This window comes from Capricornis sumatraensis, chromosome 5, assembly GCF_032405125.1.
Source record: "Capricornis sumatraensis isolate serow.1 chromosome 5, serow.2, whole genome shotgun sequence".
NCBI classification, from domain to species: Eukaryota; Metazoa; Chordata; class Mammalia; order Artiodactyla; family Bovidae; genus Capricornis; species Capricornis sumatraensis.
The window spans coordinates 48,017,910-48,032,873 of NC_091073.1; the positions used below are offsets into that span (position 1 = coordinate 48,017,910).

At 40.7% G+C, this 14,964-nt stretch overlaps 1 protein-coding gene across 2 annotated transcripts in view; it reads left to right on the top strand.

The window, feature by feature from the left end:
* The window catches only part of MAGI2 (membrane associated guanylate kinase, WW and PDZ domain containing 2), a 1,476,322-nt gene that overhangs the window by 1,329,882 nt on the left and 131,476 nt on the right, over nucleotides 1–14,964 (top strand). For both annotated transcript variants that reach the window (XM_068972797.1, XM_068972798.1), the window contains 4 exons: nucleotides 4,798–4,983; nucleotides 6,842–7,016; nucleotides 12,772–12,991; nucleotides 13,371–13,514. In XM_068972797.1, the coding sequence (XP_068828898.1) occupies nucleotides 4,798–4,983; nucleotides 6,842–7,016; nucleotides 12,772–12,991; nucleotides 13,371–13,514 (725 nt within the window). The remainder of the gene's footprint in view (nucleotides 1–4,797; nucleotides 4,984–6,841; nucleotides 7,017–12,771; nucleotides 12,992–13,370; nucleotides 13,515–14,964) is intronic.

Below are 14,964 nucleotides of genomic sequence, written 5' to 3' on the forward strand. Positions count from 1 at the left end.
AGGGCCTCTTCCATGCTCTGTAATCTCATTAACTATGCACAGAAAGTAGTTAGGTCACAAGCTCTGTAGACCTCATAACTGAGTGAGTGGAGCTGCATCTTGTTTCCAGAGGGAGCCTCCTCTGAGCATACCCCTTGTTGTATAGTAGCAGTTGATGTCCTTATGTATGGAGGGGAAATGCTGGTAAAGGGAAGTGAGGCTGTCTGCACCTGCCAAGAGTTTCAGGTACTGGTTTTATGACAGTAAATGCCAATAGCAAATTATTTGAATAAAGCCATTCAAATAAGCCAGGCACTTCAGTGATGGGACATCCATTTCTGCATTGTGTACTCATTCAGATATTATGTAAGCCACTCCATTATTCCAGGACATTGTCGTAGAATTTAGTTTTCATTCTTTTATCTTGGTTTTTAGTTTTTATGCTACCTGCCCTAATAAAGTGAAAATGAGCTTGAAAGAATTATCACCATACACATATTTAGAATGAAACTTTCATCTTAAAATCTCAAGCATGGTTTCCTAAGCTAAATTTCACCAGGCAGTCCTTCACTTCTCATAATTCAAATTGCTTTCAGCCCCTTGTGGCTCAGCTGGTAAAGAATCCACCCACAAGGCAGGAGACCTGGATTCGATCCCTGGGTTGGGAAGATCCCCTGGAGAAGGGAAAGGCTACCCACTCCAGTATTCTGGCCTGGAGAATTCAGACCTGACTGAGTGACTTCCACTTTCACTTTGTCACATATTTAAAAAAGAAGGGAGTGACCCCAAGTTTCCAAGTCATAGGCTTTGACATTTTTTATTGTTGTTTTCTCAACAGTTAAATAAGCATGATTATTAAATTTTTACAGCTGTTTCACATTGAAGCTGTAAGAAGTTAAAATAAGTGCCTAATACAGTGCCTGGAAATTAATAAATAGCAGCATAGTATGCCTGTGTGTGTGTATGTGAAATCTTATTTTGAAACATTTGGAGTTTTATGCCCAGTAAATTCTAAGTGATGCATAGTAATGGTGGGGAGCAGAGGCATGAATAATTCAAAACAGCAAATCATCTAAATATCATTTGTATGTGTTTTGAAATGTATTTTTTAATTTCATTTCAAATGTAACTGTTTCTAATACCCAGAGAAATTGCCTCAAAGGAATGACACTGCAATGTGAAGTCCTTGCTGAATGGGATCTGAGGAGCTGTCCAATTTTCCTGTTTTCTCCTCTCTGGTGCTCTCTTCTCCCCTTCCTTTCTCCTCCTTCCTTGCCTTTCAAAAGAGCTGCCGCAAAGAAACCGCTTCAAGCAAACCTCCTGCCTTTCACCTTCCTCTGGATCAGGGCCAGTGGTGAAGCATTTACGACTCTCTCCTTAGGGGCAGCCTGCACTCACCAAATGAAAGCACCGGGTGCTCAGGGAGCACTCGTGGAGGGAGGAGTTGGGGAAGGTGAGAGAGGCAGTGTTGGGCTCTGTTAAGGACACAGGCTGTGGCATCTGACAGTCTGGAATTCTAAACCCCGGTTAGCCTATGCAACCTTGGGCAGACACAGACTGTTTAATGCCCCAGTTTCCTACGCTGTAAACATGCAATGATAGCACTGTCAGGTAGCTCATAATTTATTGAAGATAAAGTTATATTTATTTTAACATAGTTGTAAGTGTGTGTATGTGTGTGTGAGCGGTTCAGTGCAGATAATGCATCATATACAGAAGAGATCTGTATTATACTCGTTTTCCTTTGGATAATTAACTCTTACTTGTAAGTTAGTGTTTTCCTATAGAGATTGTTGCAACACCTTTTTTTGTGAAACCTCGGAAAAGGGAACAGGACTCTTGACCTCAGCTAGTGTCTCTATTTTCCATGAAACATACCTCTCTTTCCCAAATGAAGCTGTTTTCCCCTGATACTGCTCTGTAATAAGCAGTATTCTTTCTGTTTTAGCTGTGTTACAGGTTTGCCCCATGCAGACAGAATTTCAGCTGGTGCCAGTACCCAAGCACATACATATCAATAGTGATGTCACTTTAAAATAACAGTAATAGAAAGAATGAATGAAGAGTTAATACTTACAGAGCAATTCTTAATGCCAAGGACTGTTTTAGTCATTTTATGTATGCTAACTCATTTAATTATCAGAACCATCCTGTGAGTTCAACTGTATTATTATCCTAATTTTACTTTTGAAATACAGAAAGTCAGAAAGGTCATATAGTTGTTTAAAGATCAGGATAGATAACAATATTACATAGTATGACCGGGGAGATCTTATCATTTATTGACTGATCCAGGATACTCCTGACCACGAAAGAATGCAAAAACAGGAATGAAAGTTCACTCTATTTATGATTGAAGCCCAGACACCTGGCAATACCTGTATCATGCTACACAATTCGTAAATAAATGAGTTTTCATTACATTTCTGCTTGAGCACTATATTGTCCTAAAATTCTCAGATGATCATCAGTATGCTGTAAGTAAGTTGTTCTTAATTAAAGCCGCCCATGCTTATGGTAAATAAAAATGTGTTTGAGCTTCCAACATGATGAGTTTCATTTCAGAGACACAGGCTCGGCCAATATTTTCACATGCTACCTATAACCTTTCACAACAGAAATATGATCAAGGTACTGCTTCATTAACTCTCTGATTGTCCTTCCTTACCGTGGTCACTAGTTGACGTTCTGCCTTTCGCTGTGTCTCAGACACAAGATTGAGAGTTTAAGGAACAGACATCCCTGGGCATAATGAATGGTGAAGTGTATCTTTGCCTCTTCATGCAGATGAAATCAGTCCCCGACTTCCACAGGGAGTGCAACAAGTCATTGACAGGCAGTTTCCCCTCTGGGCTCCTGTCTTGAAGGGAAAAAGGAAAAGAAACAGGTTTCTATACGGTCAGCACCTTGAGGGCATGCATAAGGACACCATGCACTATTGATATCTGACCCCCAAAATAGTTAACCTCTAGGAACTCAGACACTGACATTGAACACAAGTCAACCTGTTAGAAAATCTATATCCCCACAAACCTGGCTCTCCTCATGCATATAAATGAATGATGACAGAATGAATTGTCATTGTTTTAGAGATATATACCATATTCCATTAATTGTAATACACATTTTTCATATTTTAACATTTCAAAAATTAGAGAACATGCTATGTCAAATGGAGTTACTGTTTCAATGCTAGAGGTTTTTTTTTTTTCTATTTTTCTTTCTTGTGGTTCATAAAAGAAAGGTGTATCTTAGTGGAATTTTAAATTTGATGAACTACATTATATACCAGATATTAACAAGATCTTAGCACCACTTGCACTGAATCAGAAAGAATAAGTAATAGTTGAAAACTGTATCAGCCTTTAACCTTAATAGCTGAGTAGGAAGTTGGTCATAACTTCTTCATCAGCTGGATAATTCCCATATAAGTAAGTATTTCTTTCCTTTCCTGTTTTCTCCTCTTAGTGAAATAGAAGAGGGTAGATATAAGTTCTCTGCACAGAAGTTAAATAAGCAGGGTGACAATATACAGCCTTGACGTACTCCTTTTCCTATTTGGAACCAGTCTGTTGTTCCATGTCCAGTTCTAACTATTGCTTCCTGACTTGCATATAGGTTTCTCAAGAGGCAGGTCAGGTGGTCTGGTATTCCCATCTCTTTCAGAATTTTCCAGTTTATTGTGATCCACACAGTCAAAGGCTTTGGCATAGTCAATAAAGCAGAAGTAGATGTTTTTCTGGAACTCTCTTGATTTTTCCATGGTCCAGCGGATGTTGGCAATTTGATCTCTGGTTCCTCTGCCTTTTCTAAAACCAGCTTGAACATCTGGAAGTTCATGGTTCACATATTGCTGAAGCCTGGCTTGGAGAATTTTGAGCATTACTTTACTAGTGTGTGAGATGAGTGCAATTGTGCGGTAGTTTGAGCATTCTTTGGCATTGCCTTTCTTGGGATTGGAATGAAAACTGACCTTTTCCAGTCCCGTGGCCACTGCTGAGTTTTCCAAATTCAAGGGGACCCAACCAGTCCATCCTAAAGGAGATCAGTCCTGGGTGTTCATTGGAAGGACTGATGCTGAAGCTGAAACTCCAATACTTTGGCCACCTGAAGAGTTGACTCATTGGAAAAGACCCTGATGCTGGGACGGATTGGGGGCAGGAGGAGAAGGGGACGACAGAGGATGAGATGGCTGGATGGTATCACCGACTAGATGGACATGAGTTTGAATGAACCCCTGGAGTTGGTGATGGACAGGGAGACCTGGCGTGCTGTGATTCATGGGGTCACAAGGAGTTGGACACGACTGAGCGACTGAACCGAACTGAACTGAGATATAAGTTCCCAGGTTTATTGTGTTTTTCTAAACTGTATTTTTGTCTCTAGACTATGAGCTCTTTGGGAACTGTATTCTACATCCCTGGTTCTGAATTTTTTGCATGTATTGGAATCTCTTGAGGAGCTTCTTAAAAATCCATTATCCTGCCCTTCTTCCTAAACATTCTGATTCACAAGGTCTAGGATGAGACTCAAAGAGCTGTATTTTTTATCCTGGGGTGATTATAATTTGCCTCAGTTTGAGAATCTCTGGTTCATGTGTTTGGAACTGGCCCGTCACTGAATTTTTCCTTGACTGTAGAAACTCTGATCTCAGCTATGTGGCCAGGGCTGCATTTGATAGAAAAGACTGTGGTCTCGAGAGACTGACAAAAAGCAGAATTCTGACATCACATTGTTTCCTATGCGGCAGGCACGCAAAGGCAGAACTTGCACTGGTAGTGGCCCTGATACCTCTTTCTGTTTGGGATGTTTTTGTAGCTGTGCCACATAAAATCGGACGCATCATTGATGGGAGTCCCGCAGATCGCTGTGCAAAGCTAAAAGTGGGAGACCGGATCTTGGCGGTGAACGGCCAGTCTATCATCAACATGCCTCATGCAGACATCGTGAAGCTCATCAAGGATGCGGGCCTTAGTGTCACCCTTCGCATCATTCCTCAGGAGGGTGAGCGCCTGACCGGGGTCGCGGAGCTCACCTGGCTGCGGTCAGGGATATCAGAATGTCCAAAGTTGTTACCCAGTTTTGCAAAAAGTAACACTCTGAGGCAACCCATATCCTGTTTACTCATTACCAGTGATTCCAAGATCAAGCTATATGGTATTATAGATAACTAGTGTGAATCCCAAGGCACCAGGTTATTCAGTCATTCCCTTTGGTCCCTGGAGTATTGTTTTTATGGTTGTATTAAGCCAGAACCCATTCAACAGAGATGATAGAGTTACAAATCTGAAGGAAAAAAAAATTTCATGTTAACACTTAAGCTCTGGAGGATTCTTCAAAGTCAGATTGATTTTGAAAAGCTTTAGGAAGTTTTGTGGTATAAAGAGAGCTCATTTAGAAAATGTTGCATCTGATAAGAATTTTAAATTCCCACCTAGCCTTTTGAAATTCTCTGTACAAGGACGCCCCCCTGAGGCTTGAGGCGTCGTAAGCCTGACAACCTACAGCCATGCCGTAAAAGAGCAACGAAATTCTGAGCATAAATTCACCACCAATTCACTATTTCCAGACACAGTGGGTTCATTACTAGTTTGAGGCTGCTAACTCAGTGCTGATACTTGAGGATTCAGTCTTCGGAGCTCACAGGTGACTGGACCACAGTGTCCCACATGCAGAGGGATGGGCTCAGTCACCTTGGACCCCTCTGGTTTCTCCATCTCCTGATTTCATCTGGGACTATCTAACAAGCAGGCATCAGGTAGCTGCCTGACTCTAAATATAAAACAGCTGTCCTCAGAAGAGATGATCTTGTCCCACCAGGGGGCATTTGGAGATGCCTGGAGACCTTATTGGTTGTCATGTCTGGGGTGGGGAGGCTACTTCTCTCCAGTGGGGAAAGGACAAGAATGCTTCTCCATACTCATCCTGCAGAGCACACGACAGCCCACCACAGCCTGGAATCATCTGGCTCCAAGTGTCCATAGTGCCAAGGCTGATACAGGTGGAAAACAAATTTTTTAATGTAGGGTGGGAGCAAAGAAAAAGGAAAGTGGTTTATAAGGGAACATTAATATATCACTTTTTTGTCACCCAGGAAAAAAAATAATCATTTTAACCTGTTATATGCAGACAACATTATGTATAAAATATTCAGTAGAAGTCAACTTCAAGCAAAATTGGTTGCAAAAACCTGATTTGCTTCCCCCTTTTCCTGTATGAAATATGTCTCTACTGCTCTTAGTCCAACACAGAGAGATAATTTCAGATGAAAATTTGATGCTCTAACAAGAAAGACCAAGAAGCAGTTTTAACAAAGAACAACTTATTAACTTTCCTCTGTCGAATGTTCTTTCTGGAGAACCATGGAGTACAGAGAGGGTTATTAAGAAATAAGATTAACAAGGAACTGAAGAAAGGATTGTGAGAAGTGTTTTGTTTTCTTGTGGTTAATTCCTTATCCAAACTTTAGGATACTGGTAGGACTTCTCATTACAACCAAAATGTAATGGCTAAAATGCTTTGCTTCAGCAAGTAATACTACAACAAGTAGAATATGTTTTAGAGTCCTTTGAATTATTTTTCGTACTTTTAATATTTTTTATTGTAATCTTTTCTTCTGACAAAACATGAGAGATTCTTGTTCATAACCTTGTTCAGCAGCCTTATCATTTATGAAAGAATACTAATTATAGGAGAGTATTAGAACTTGCTAAGTTTAAGCTGTTATCTTAAAGCCTAACAGAAACTAGAAGAACCATAGCCTTGAGTCATGTGAGCAGGCAGAGGAACCATCTCTGGCCACCTCTTGCCCTTTATCAAATGCCAACCTGACTTCCTTTGCCTCTTTGGTTTCCTACTGCAGAACTCAACAGCCCTGCTTCAGCACCCAGCTCAGAGAAGCAGAGCCCCATGGCCCAGCAGCACAGCCCCCTGGCCCAACAGAGTCCTCTGGCCCAGCCCAGCCCGGCCACCCCCAACAGTCCCATTGCCCAGCCAGCTCCGCCTCAGCCACTTCAGCCTCAAGGACATGAAAATAGGTAAAGTTTCCTCTGTTTTTTCTAATTCTGAATAGTGAGAGAAGTATAAGGAGAGAGTTTGGAACAGGACAGAATGCAGGCAGGAGAGAGATTTTCAAAAAGTAAAAATTACCACGTGCACCTTTGCATGATTTCGAGATTCTGTATATGTTATAAACATAGTTTCGTTAGCAAATGTAGGTGTTTGTCCTTCACAATAAGAGAAGCTTTCCTGAGTAAACAGTGCATGATTGCAGATAAGTAAGGGGTTAACTAGCTGAAGAGCGCATTAAAGAGAGTAATATATATACAGTATTCAGTAGCATATAGTAAGGCCCTTTGGCAGGAGGGAGCATGCAAGCATGAGGGAGGAAATAAGGCCAGTGTAGGGGGTGAGGAAGCAGGGGCATGGGTTGGGGGGACCCACCCTAAAGGGTGCTATAGTCATGTTATAGATTCTGATCTTTATCTTAAGTGTAGCGAAGAGGTTTTTGCAGGGTTTTAAGCTTAGGACTGATATCCTTGAATTAGCTTTAAAAGGCAAGACTATCTCTCAGTTGGCCCCTTAGAGAGCAGACTGGAGGCTGATCAAGATGAATATGGTTAGATGTGGCCACCATGTCCACCAAGTCGCTGATGGCCCAGAGAATAACGGTAGCATGGAGGGGGAAATGCTGAAGAATTTATGAGCATGAATATAAGTTAGTGTTTTCACTGCATTTTACCTTATGTCCACCTATCCACAGTCTAATGAGATCCTTCCATCTCACATCATGAACAAATGTGATCAGGTGCTATGAACTTCCAGAATAAAAGGATGCCACCGTAGAAAATCAATGCTGTCTTCCTTTTGAGATTTGTGTGTAACAGGGAGCCTGAACTAGGTGGAGCCATTAAAGAAAGAGATAAGGAAGTGTTCCCATGTTGTTTTCACCCTTTCAAAGGAGAAAAATAGAACAACCCACAGGGATATCTCTGAAAACAAAACCCTCACTGGTCCTTTTCGTGATTCTAATGTTTTCTGAACATCTGCTACCCATCTCCTGCCTCCCCTGTTAGTGAAGATGAAATGAGACCCAGTTTTTGAGTCCCAGAACTCTCTAGGTTTATCACTCAGAATGTTGCAAAGCAAATATTTCCCTGTGCCACAAGTGTTCTTTCCATGAAGCCCAGTCCTATTCTGATTTCTCCCATTTCCTTTCTCAGAGAAGTAAATGTCTGTTGCCCTCTGCTGTTTATGGTTTTAATATAGTCCAGAGAAGAACAAAGACTAAGCCCCAGAAAGTAAATGATACAGACGCAAGAATCCGAGCGTCCATAAGAGGAGTATGTCCTGGTTGCCTCGGGAATAAGCCCCCAGTGTGCTTGCTTTCACCGTGTATGCTTTGGACAGATCACACTGACTTTCCCCGGGATTCATTTTAGACTTGGGAGGAGGGATCCAAGTGCTCCTGCAGTTCCTGAGCTGGCTTCAGATGCTGCTGCTTCTTGGCCCTGCCTCTGTCAATTAGCTTCCCAGACACAATTCCATCTTCCCTTTGTGGATTAGACTTTGCTGGAATCAGGCTCTTGCTTCTGGCCTGAGGGTGGGTAATCTCATCGCTGGAGTGTAATAGTTCAGCGGGGAGAATGGCACTGGAGAGAGGCCACTGCCCTGTCCCCATCGGCTACTAGTTACAACAGGGACTCAGCCCCCTGTCACAGAAACAGCAGCCTTTCGATGTTTTGTTTGTTTGGTTTTTGCCTGACTTCAGGATAAAATATTTCCTAACTCTGGGATTAACAGATTGATCCAATTTGTTTTATAGATTACTAACAGATATACCCAGGATTCTTAGCTGTTTTTGCTTCAGTAATATTAAATGTCTGGAACGTGCCCATTCCAATTCTAGGGCCCTTTTCCTGAGACTCACGTTTCCTGGCTTAACTTTTTGATTGCTATTAGCCAGATCTTTTCCAAATGAATGAAATAATTCTGAAATCTTACAGAACCACTTTTCTAGAACCATTTTTCTAGCTTCATTTCAAGATGTTCATGGTGTCAGAGAGAAACTGCCTTTTTCTAGATCAGGCTACAGATGTCTGCAAGGCAACTTGTATGCCAAGCACAGTATGAATTTCCTATTAGTTCGTTTGTACAAGTGCCCACCTACATGTCAAATTGAGCCAGTTTCCATGTTGAAGTGAGATAAAATAAAATGACAGTCTGCTTGCAAATTTTCTGACATGAGTTAGGAGAAGCGAATATTTTACCCTGTCTTATTTACTCTTGAATTGGCTTTCTCCTGACATTCTGCGCACCTCTATTCACTTCTCTCTTAACATCCTTTTAGTGTGTGCTCAGGAACCAAAATAATTTTGATATGAACATCAGCAAAACATTGTTCAAGGAGAAGCACTTTTTGAAAACAACAAAGAGCCCTTGTGTAATATATTCAAAAACTAAGTATAAATAGCAGAGTTCACCTTCTCAGCAAAAGCAATCATTATTTACATGTCTTAAATATCAAGGTCAGTGGAAAGCATTTGAAATTGACTTCTTTCAGAGACTTTGTACACTCATTGCTGAAGGCTGGAAGCAATTCTTGAAAGGCCCACGTGAGGCAAAATCCCACCATAATATCCCCTACCACATGAGCAGCATTTTTTGATTCTGGAACTTATACCATAAAATTCTCCTAGAATTTACCATTAGCAATCTGGTTTTATCATCTCTAAAGTCTTTTTAATAGTGTAATTACTAGCTACAAAGAGTTATACTAGTATACAGCCTACAAAGGTTATCCTTTCATAAGTAAGGGAACTACCATCAGTAAAAGAAATATCAATAACCTCAGATATGCAGATGACACCACCCTTATGGCAGAAAGTGAAGAAGAACTAAAGAACCTCTTGATGAAAGTGAAAGAGGAGAGTGAAAAAGTTGACTTAAACTCAACATTCAGAAAACTAAGATCATGGCATCTGGTCCCACCAACTTTATGGCAAATAGATGGGGAAACAATGGAAACAGTGACAGAATTTATTTTTTTGGGCTCCAAAATCACTGCAGATGGTGACTGCAGCCATGAAATTAAAAGACACTTGCTCCTTGGAAGAAAAGCTATGACCAACCTAGACAGCATATTAAAAAGCAGAGACATTACTTGCCAATGAAGGTCTATCTAGTCAAAGCTATGGTTTTTCCATTGGTCATGTATGGATGTGAGAATTGGACTATAAAGAAAGCTGAGTGCCAAAGAATTGATGCTTTTGAACTGTGGTGTTGGAGAAGACTCTTGAGAGTCCCTTGGACTGACTGCAAGGAGATCCAACCAGTCCATCCTAAAAGGAAATCAGTCCTGAATATTCATTGGAAGGACTGATGCTAAAGCTGAAACTCCAATACTTCAGCCACCTGATGTGAAGAACTGACTCATTGGAAAAGACCCTGATGCTGGGAAAGATTGAAGGCAGGAGGAGAAGGTGATGACAGAGGATGAAATGGTTGAATGGCATCACAGACTCGATGGACATGAGTTTGAGTAAGCTTCAGGAGCTGGTGATGGACAGGGAAGCCTGGCATGTTGCAGTCCATGGTGTCACAAAGACTCAGACATGACTGAGCAACTGAACTGAACTGAAGTAAGGGAACTCTTAAGAGACTTTGAAAAATAATAATAATCCTGAATTTTCCTTTAACTGTTTCACAAATTCAGAGTAATAACTTTTGCCCTAACTAGTATATCATTCACTTAAAAGTTAGCAATGCTCATAAAAATTTGTGTATTTTTCTTATTAGAGAATTCTTCAGTGTGTTGTTCAACGTAAAATCCTGACACATGGCACTGTCGAATGAAATTTGAATGCTGAGAGGCAGGCTTGGATGGCAGCTGTTACAAGTTCTAACTGTCCCTATTTCTAGGCTCTGGGGAGACTCTTAACATTTCACCCTGTTTTGCTGTACTTCATGACACATCTGTTTGGAAAGGAAGCTCATAATGGATATTTCATACCAGCACCACAGAGATAATGAAAATAAAGTGACTGTGCTATAGCTTAAAACAACGTGACATCTAAACCATCAAGCAAACGATTTCTAGAAAGGAATCGACACTGCCAATGAATGTCACCATCTAATTCCTTTTGTTTAATTCATGTATTTGCATAGTTAAGTGTCTTTTGCAAAGCGTCTTTTAAATAATTATGTTCTCAGCATGCACACTCTCAGTAGGTGAATGGACAGCTTGCTGAAGTATAAAGCGAAGCTTGAATCATGCATCTTGCAAAAGCAAAGTGTCACTTCTGTTAGTTAAGCAACTAATGGGAACTACTTAAGCCTTCATTAAAATAACTGCATTGCTAAACCCCTTCCAAGCCCCAAATAAAAACACATCTATTGCCATTTCCTGTCAGTGTGTCCTCAACAAATCTTAGATTACACTAATGGCAGTTGTTCAGGGGAGTCATTCTTTAAAATGTTTAATACTCATCAGACCATAAGTCAGTAAAAAACAAATAAAACCAGAACTCATCTAGTCTTAGATGGTGAGAGGTAAAAATTCTGCTGGTTTTGAACCCATTTTCCTGAGATATTTGAGATTTTCCTTGTTGCTAAACATTTTCTCAAATCCTCCATATTAACTCTAGATAAAATTATTATTATACAGAATGTATTTTTTAATCAACCTATATCCCTAAGTAGCTCATTATGTAGAACACTGTTCTGGCAATTGGCAGCGAACTATAGAGTTCAGTAGCCTCTACACATGGTAATAATTTTTTTGCTTTATCTTATTAATGATCCCATAACAGTAGGCATTGACTTCTTCAGCCCTTTTGGGACCTGGAAACTCCTCATTTTAGAGCAAGTTGGATCTACAAAACAGAACTAAAAAACTAGTTTTGGCCTCTTTTGCAAAGAGTCGGACATGACTGAGCGACTGAACTGAACAGTGACTTTCTGCCTGATTTGTAGTTAGTGATTATACTTTACTTTCACTCCCTTAACCTCTGTAAGATACTCAAAATTCTTCAAGCTAACAGGTTAAACTAACCTTTAATTAGATATTTGTAGGGCTTCACTGGTGTCTCAGATGGTAAATAATCCGCCTGCAGTGCAGGAGACCTGGGTTTGATCCCTGCATTGGGAAGATCCCCTGGAGGAGGGCATGGCAATCCTCTCCAGTATTCTTGCCTGGAGAATCCCCGTGGACAGAGGACCCTGGTGGTCTAAAATGGGGTCACAAAGAGTCAGACACGACTAAGAGACTAAGCGCGCAGCACAGGGTATTTAGAGATCACTTAAATTGTCTTTTCATGAAGTAATGAATGCTGTATATGTGTGAGAGAGAGAGAGAGAAAGAGAAAAATTCAAAGAGTTTACTGATATTAAGACAATCTGCTATTTGGGTATGTATAATCAAGTATGTGAGTTAAGCTGCAGGGGCACAGCTTTTAAACAGCCAAGTCAAAGAAGGTGGTCTATAAAGTTCTGATTGACCATCACTTTTACTTTGATTTCTTAAGTGGCCAAGTAAAAAGTTGGCCATCACAAAGTTCTGACTGACCGTCACTTTTACTTTGATTTCTTAACAGGCCAAGTGAAAAGTATATAATATGACATTTGTCAAAGATTTTAAAATAATGCTTATCATTTATTTAATCTTTTTGTAATCCTGAATATGCAAAAGAACCACCAATAGGTGTGGCCTGTACATGCTTGGAGGTCCTAAGATTATTCTAATCTCTTTAGAATCCTGAGATACCAAAGCAAGTATCATTTCCATTCATCTAGTTACAGGTCAGAAGTAAAAGCGAGGCAAGATGTGAAACCGGACATCCGACAACCTCCATTCACGGACTACAGGCAGCCTCCCCTGGACTACAGGCAACCCCCAGGAGGGGACTACCCGCAGCCCCCACCCTTGGACTACAGGCAGCCTCCGCTACTGGACTACAGGCAGCACTCCCCAGACACCAGGCAGTTCCCTCTGTCAGACTACAGGCAGCCCCAGGTACCTCAAAGACCCCACTACGTTTATTTCATTTTTCTAATCAGCAGACCTATAATTCTCTTATTTATGGTGCTCAGCAGCAATGAATGAGAAAATTCAGAGAGATAATACCACTGAGGCCTATGTGCAGTAGTTACATGTTTTCACATAAATGGTAAGAACTAAAGTCCACAAGCTACGCAGCAGTTCTTTTAATGACCAAGGAAACTGTTCTGATCTGCTCAAACGTTTGGAATTTTGTCTTGAAGTCAGATTACTCCTCTCGATATCTTGTCAGTTGGATCACAGTAACTATGAGAGAGGAGAACAGAGGGACTGAGCGCAGAAGCTTCTCTGATATTAAACAGTTGTTCATTCCATTTTCTCCCCAACCCCAAAGGATTTTGATTATTTCACTGTGGACATGGAGAAAGGAGCCAAAGGATTTGGATTCAGCATTCGTGGAGGAAGGGAGTACAAAATGGATTTGTATGTGCTGAGATTAGCAGAAGATGGGCCAGCAATAAGGAATGGAAGGATGAGGGTAAGAATGTTCTCTTTTTATAAAATTGCTTAATTCTGAAAGAAACGTCTCTTGTGGTGTTGATGCAGTGCTAAAGCCCACTATTAAGCAAACTGACTTGATTTACATGTTGCCTTCTTTCCATTTCACAGTCCAGTATTCTAAAGGTTTGGCCAAACATTGTTTAAGACTTATCTCTCCTTTTCTTTCTTGTCTTCAATTGACAACTCTCAGTATAATGGCTTATGTATATGTTTCTCTAAAGAGCAACTTAAAGAAAATGGACAAAGTAAACAAGTCTAAGAGATACCTTGAAATGCAAATGTGGCTCCATAATCTTTTGTGTGGTTTGAGGATTGAATTTTCATCTGAGATTGAATCTTTTGAAATTAATTTTTAGCATCATGCTTTTTTCTTCATATGGTTTAGTATTTCTTTGGAAATATTTCTTTTGAGTTGACTGACTTTGGGTTTGATATTGGGTAAAAAGAAGCGGGAGAAAGGGGGATGAAGCTTCCTGGATACATGTTGCCCTTAAAATGGTAGCAGCCAAAAATTTTCCGATTAGAGTGTAAGTTGAGGGTAGATTTTTAATCTAATAGTTACTTTGAGGCATCTAGTTGATGCATAACTAATTCTTCACCTAGGGGTACAAAGCAACACTTGATAGAAGTATAGAACATTAGTCAGTCTCTCTATAAAATATCATCCAGGAAGCACAAATAAAGGTTAGTTATTATAAGTAAAATCTAGACTTCTTGTCCTCCCTCCTTGCCCGTTAAGTTAATACAGAAAAGCTGTGGTTCTTGAGTTCTAGAGCCTCAGATTCTTCTACTGTTTTACCAACCAATTGCTCCTGGCAATGGAGTGAACCTGTTATTCCTGCCACCAGGTCTGCCTTTCCTGTAGTCTCATTTTCAAGTCAGTGAGTCATCCACAGTGCAAAAGTAGAAAGTGCAAATGTGTCTGTTTTCTCCCTCCCTTCACAATCCTTTGACAACTGGGGAGTCTCCAGGGGATTTGAACCCAGGCAAGGCTGACTGCAGGGAATAACAGCCCCTGCCCTGATTTAGCCCCAACCTCCTCTTAACATCTTCTGCATGTGGTTTTAGGATTAGTCTCTACCTGGTTTCTTGGCTCCCAGCTTCCCTAAACAGAAGGGCACTTTCTTAACATGCTGCAAAGCCAACTCACAAGTGGTTCAATAGAACGAAATTAATCTTTGCTGTGCAGGTGAGCACAGCACAGCACAGAAGCTGAAGTAAAACGACCAGAGCTCCATGAGAGGGGCCCACCCCCCCCACCCGCCCATGAGCGGATTTTAGAGCTGTGGGCCCCAAAAGGTGGCCACATTTTATAACAAATGGTCTAGTTGACTTTTCAATATATTCAGTTCTCCCAAGGCACAGAAGCCTACATATAGAAGCACTCTTACATAAAAATGAATATTCTTTCTTGCAGAATTTAAACC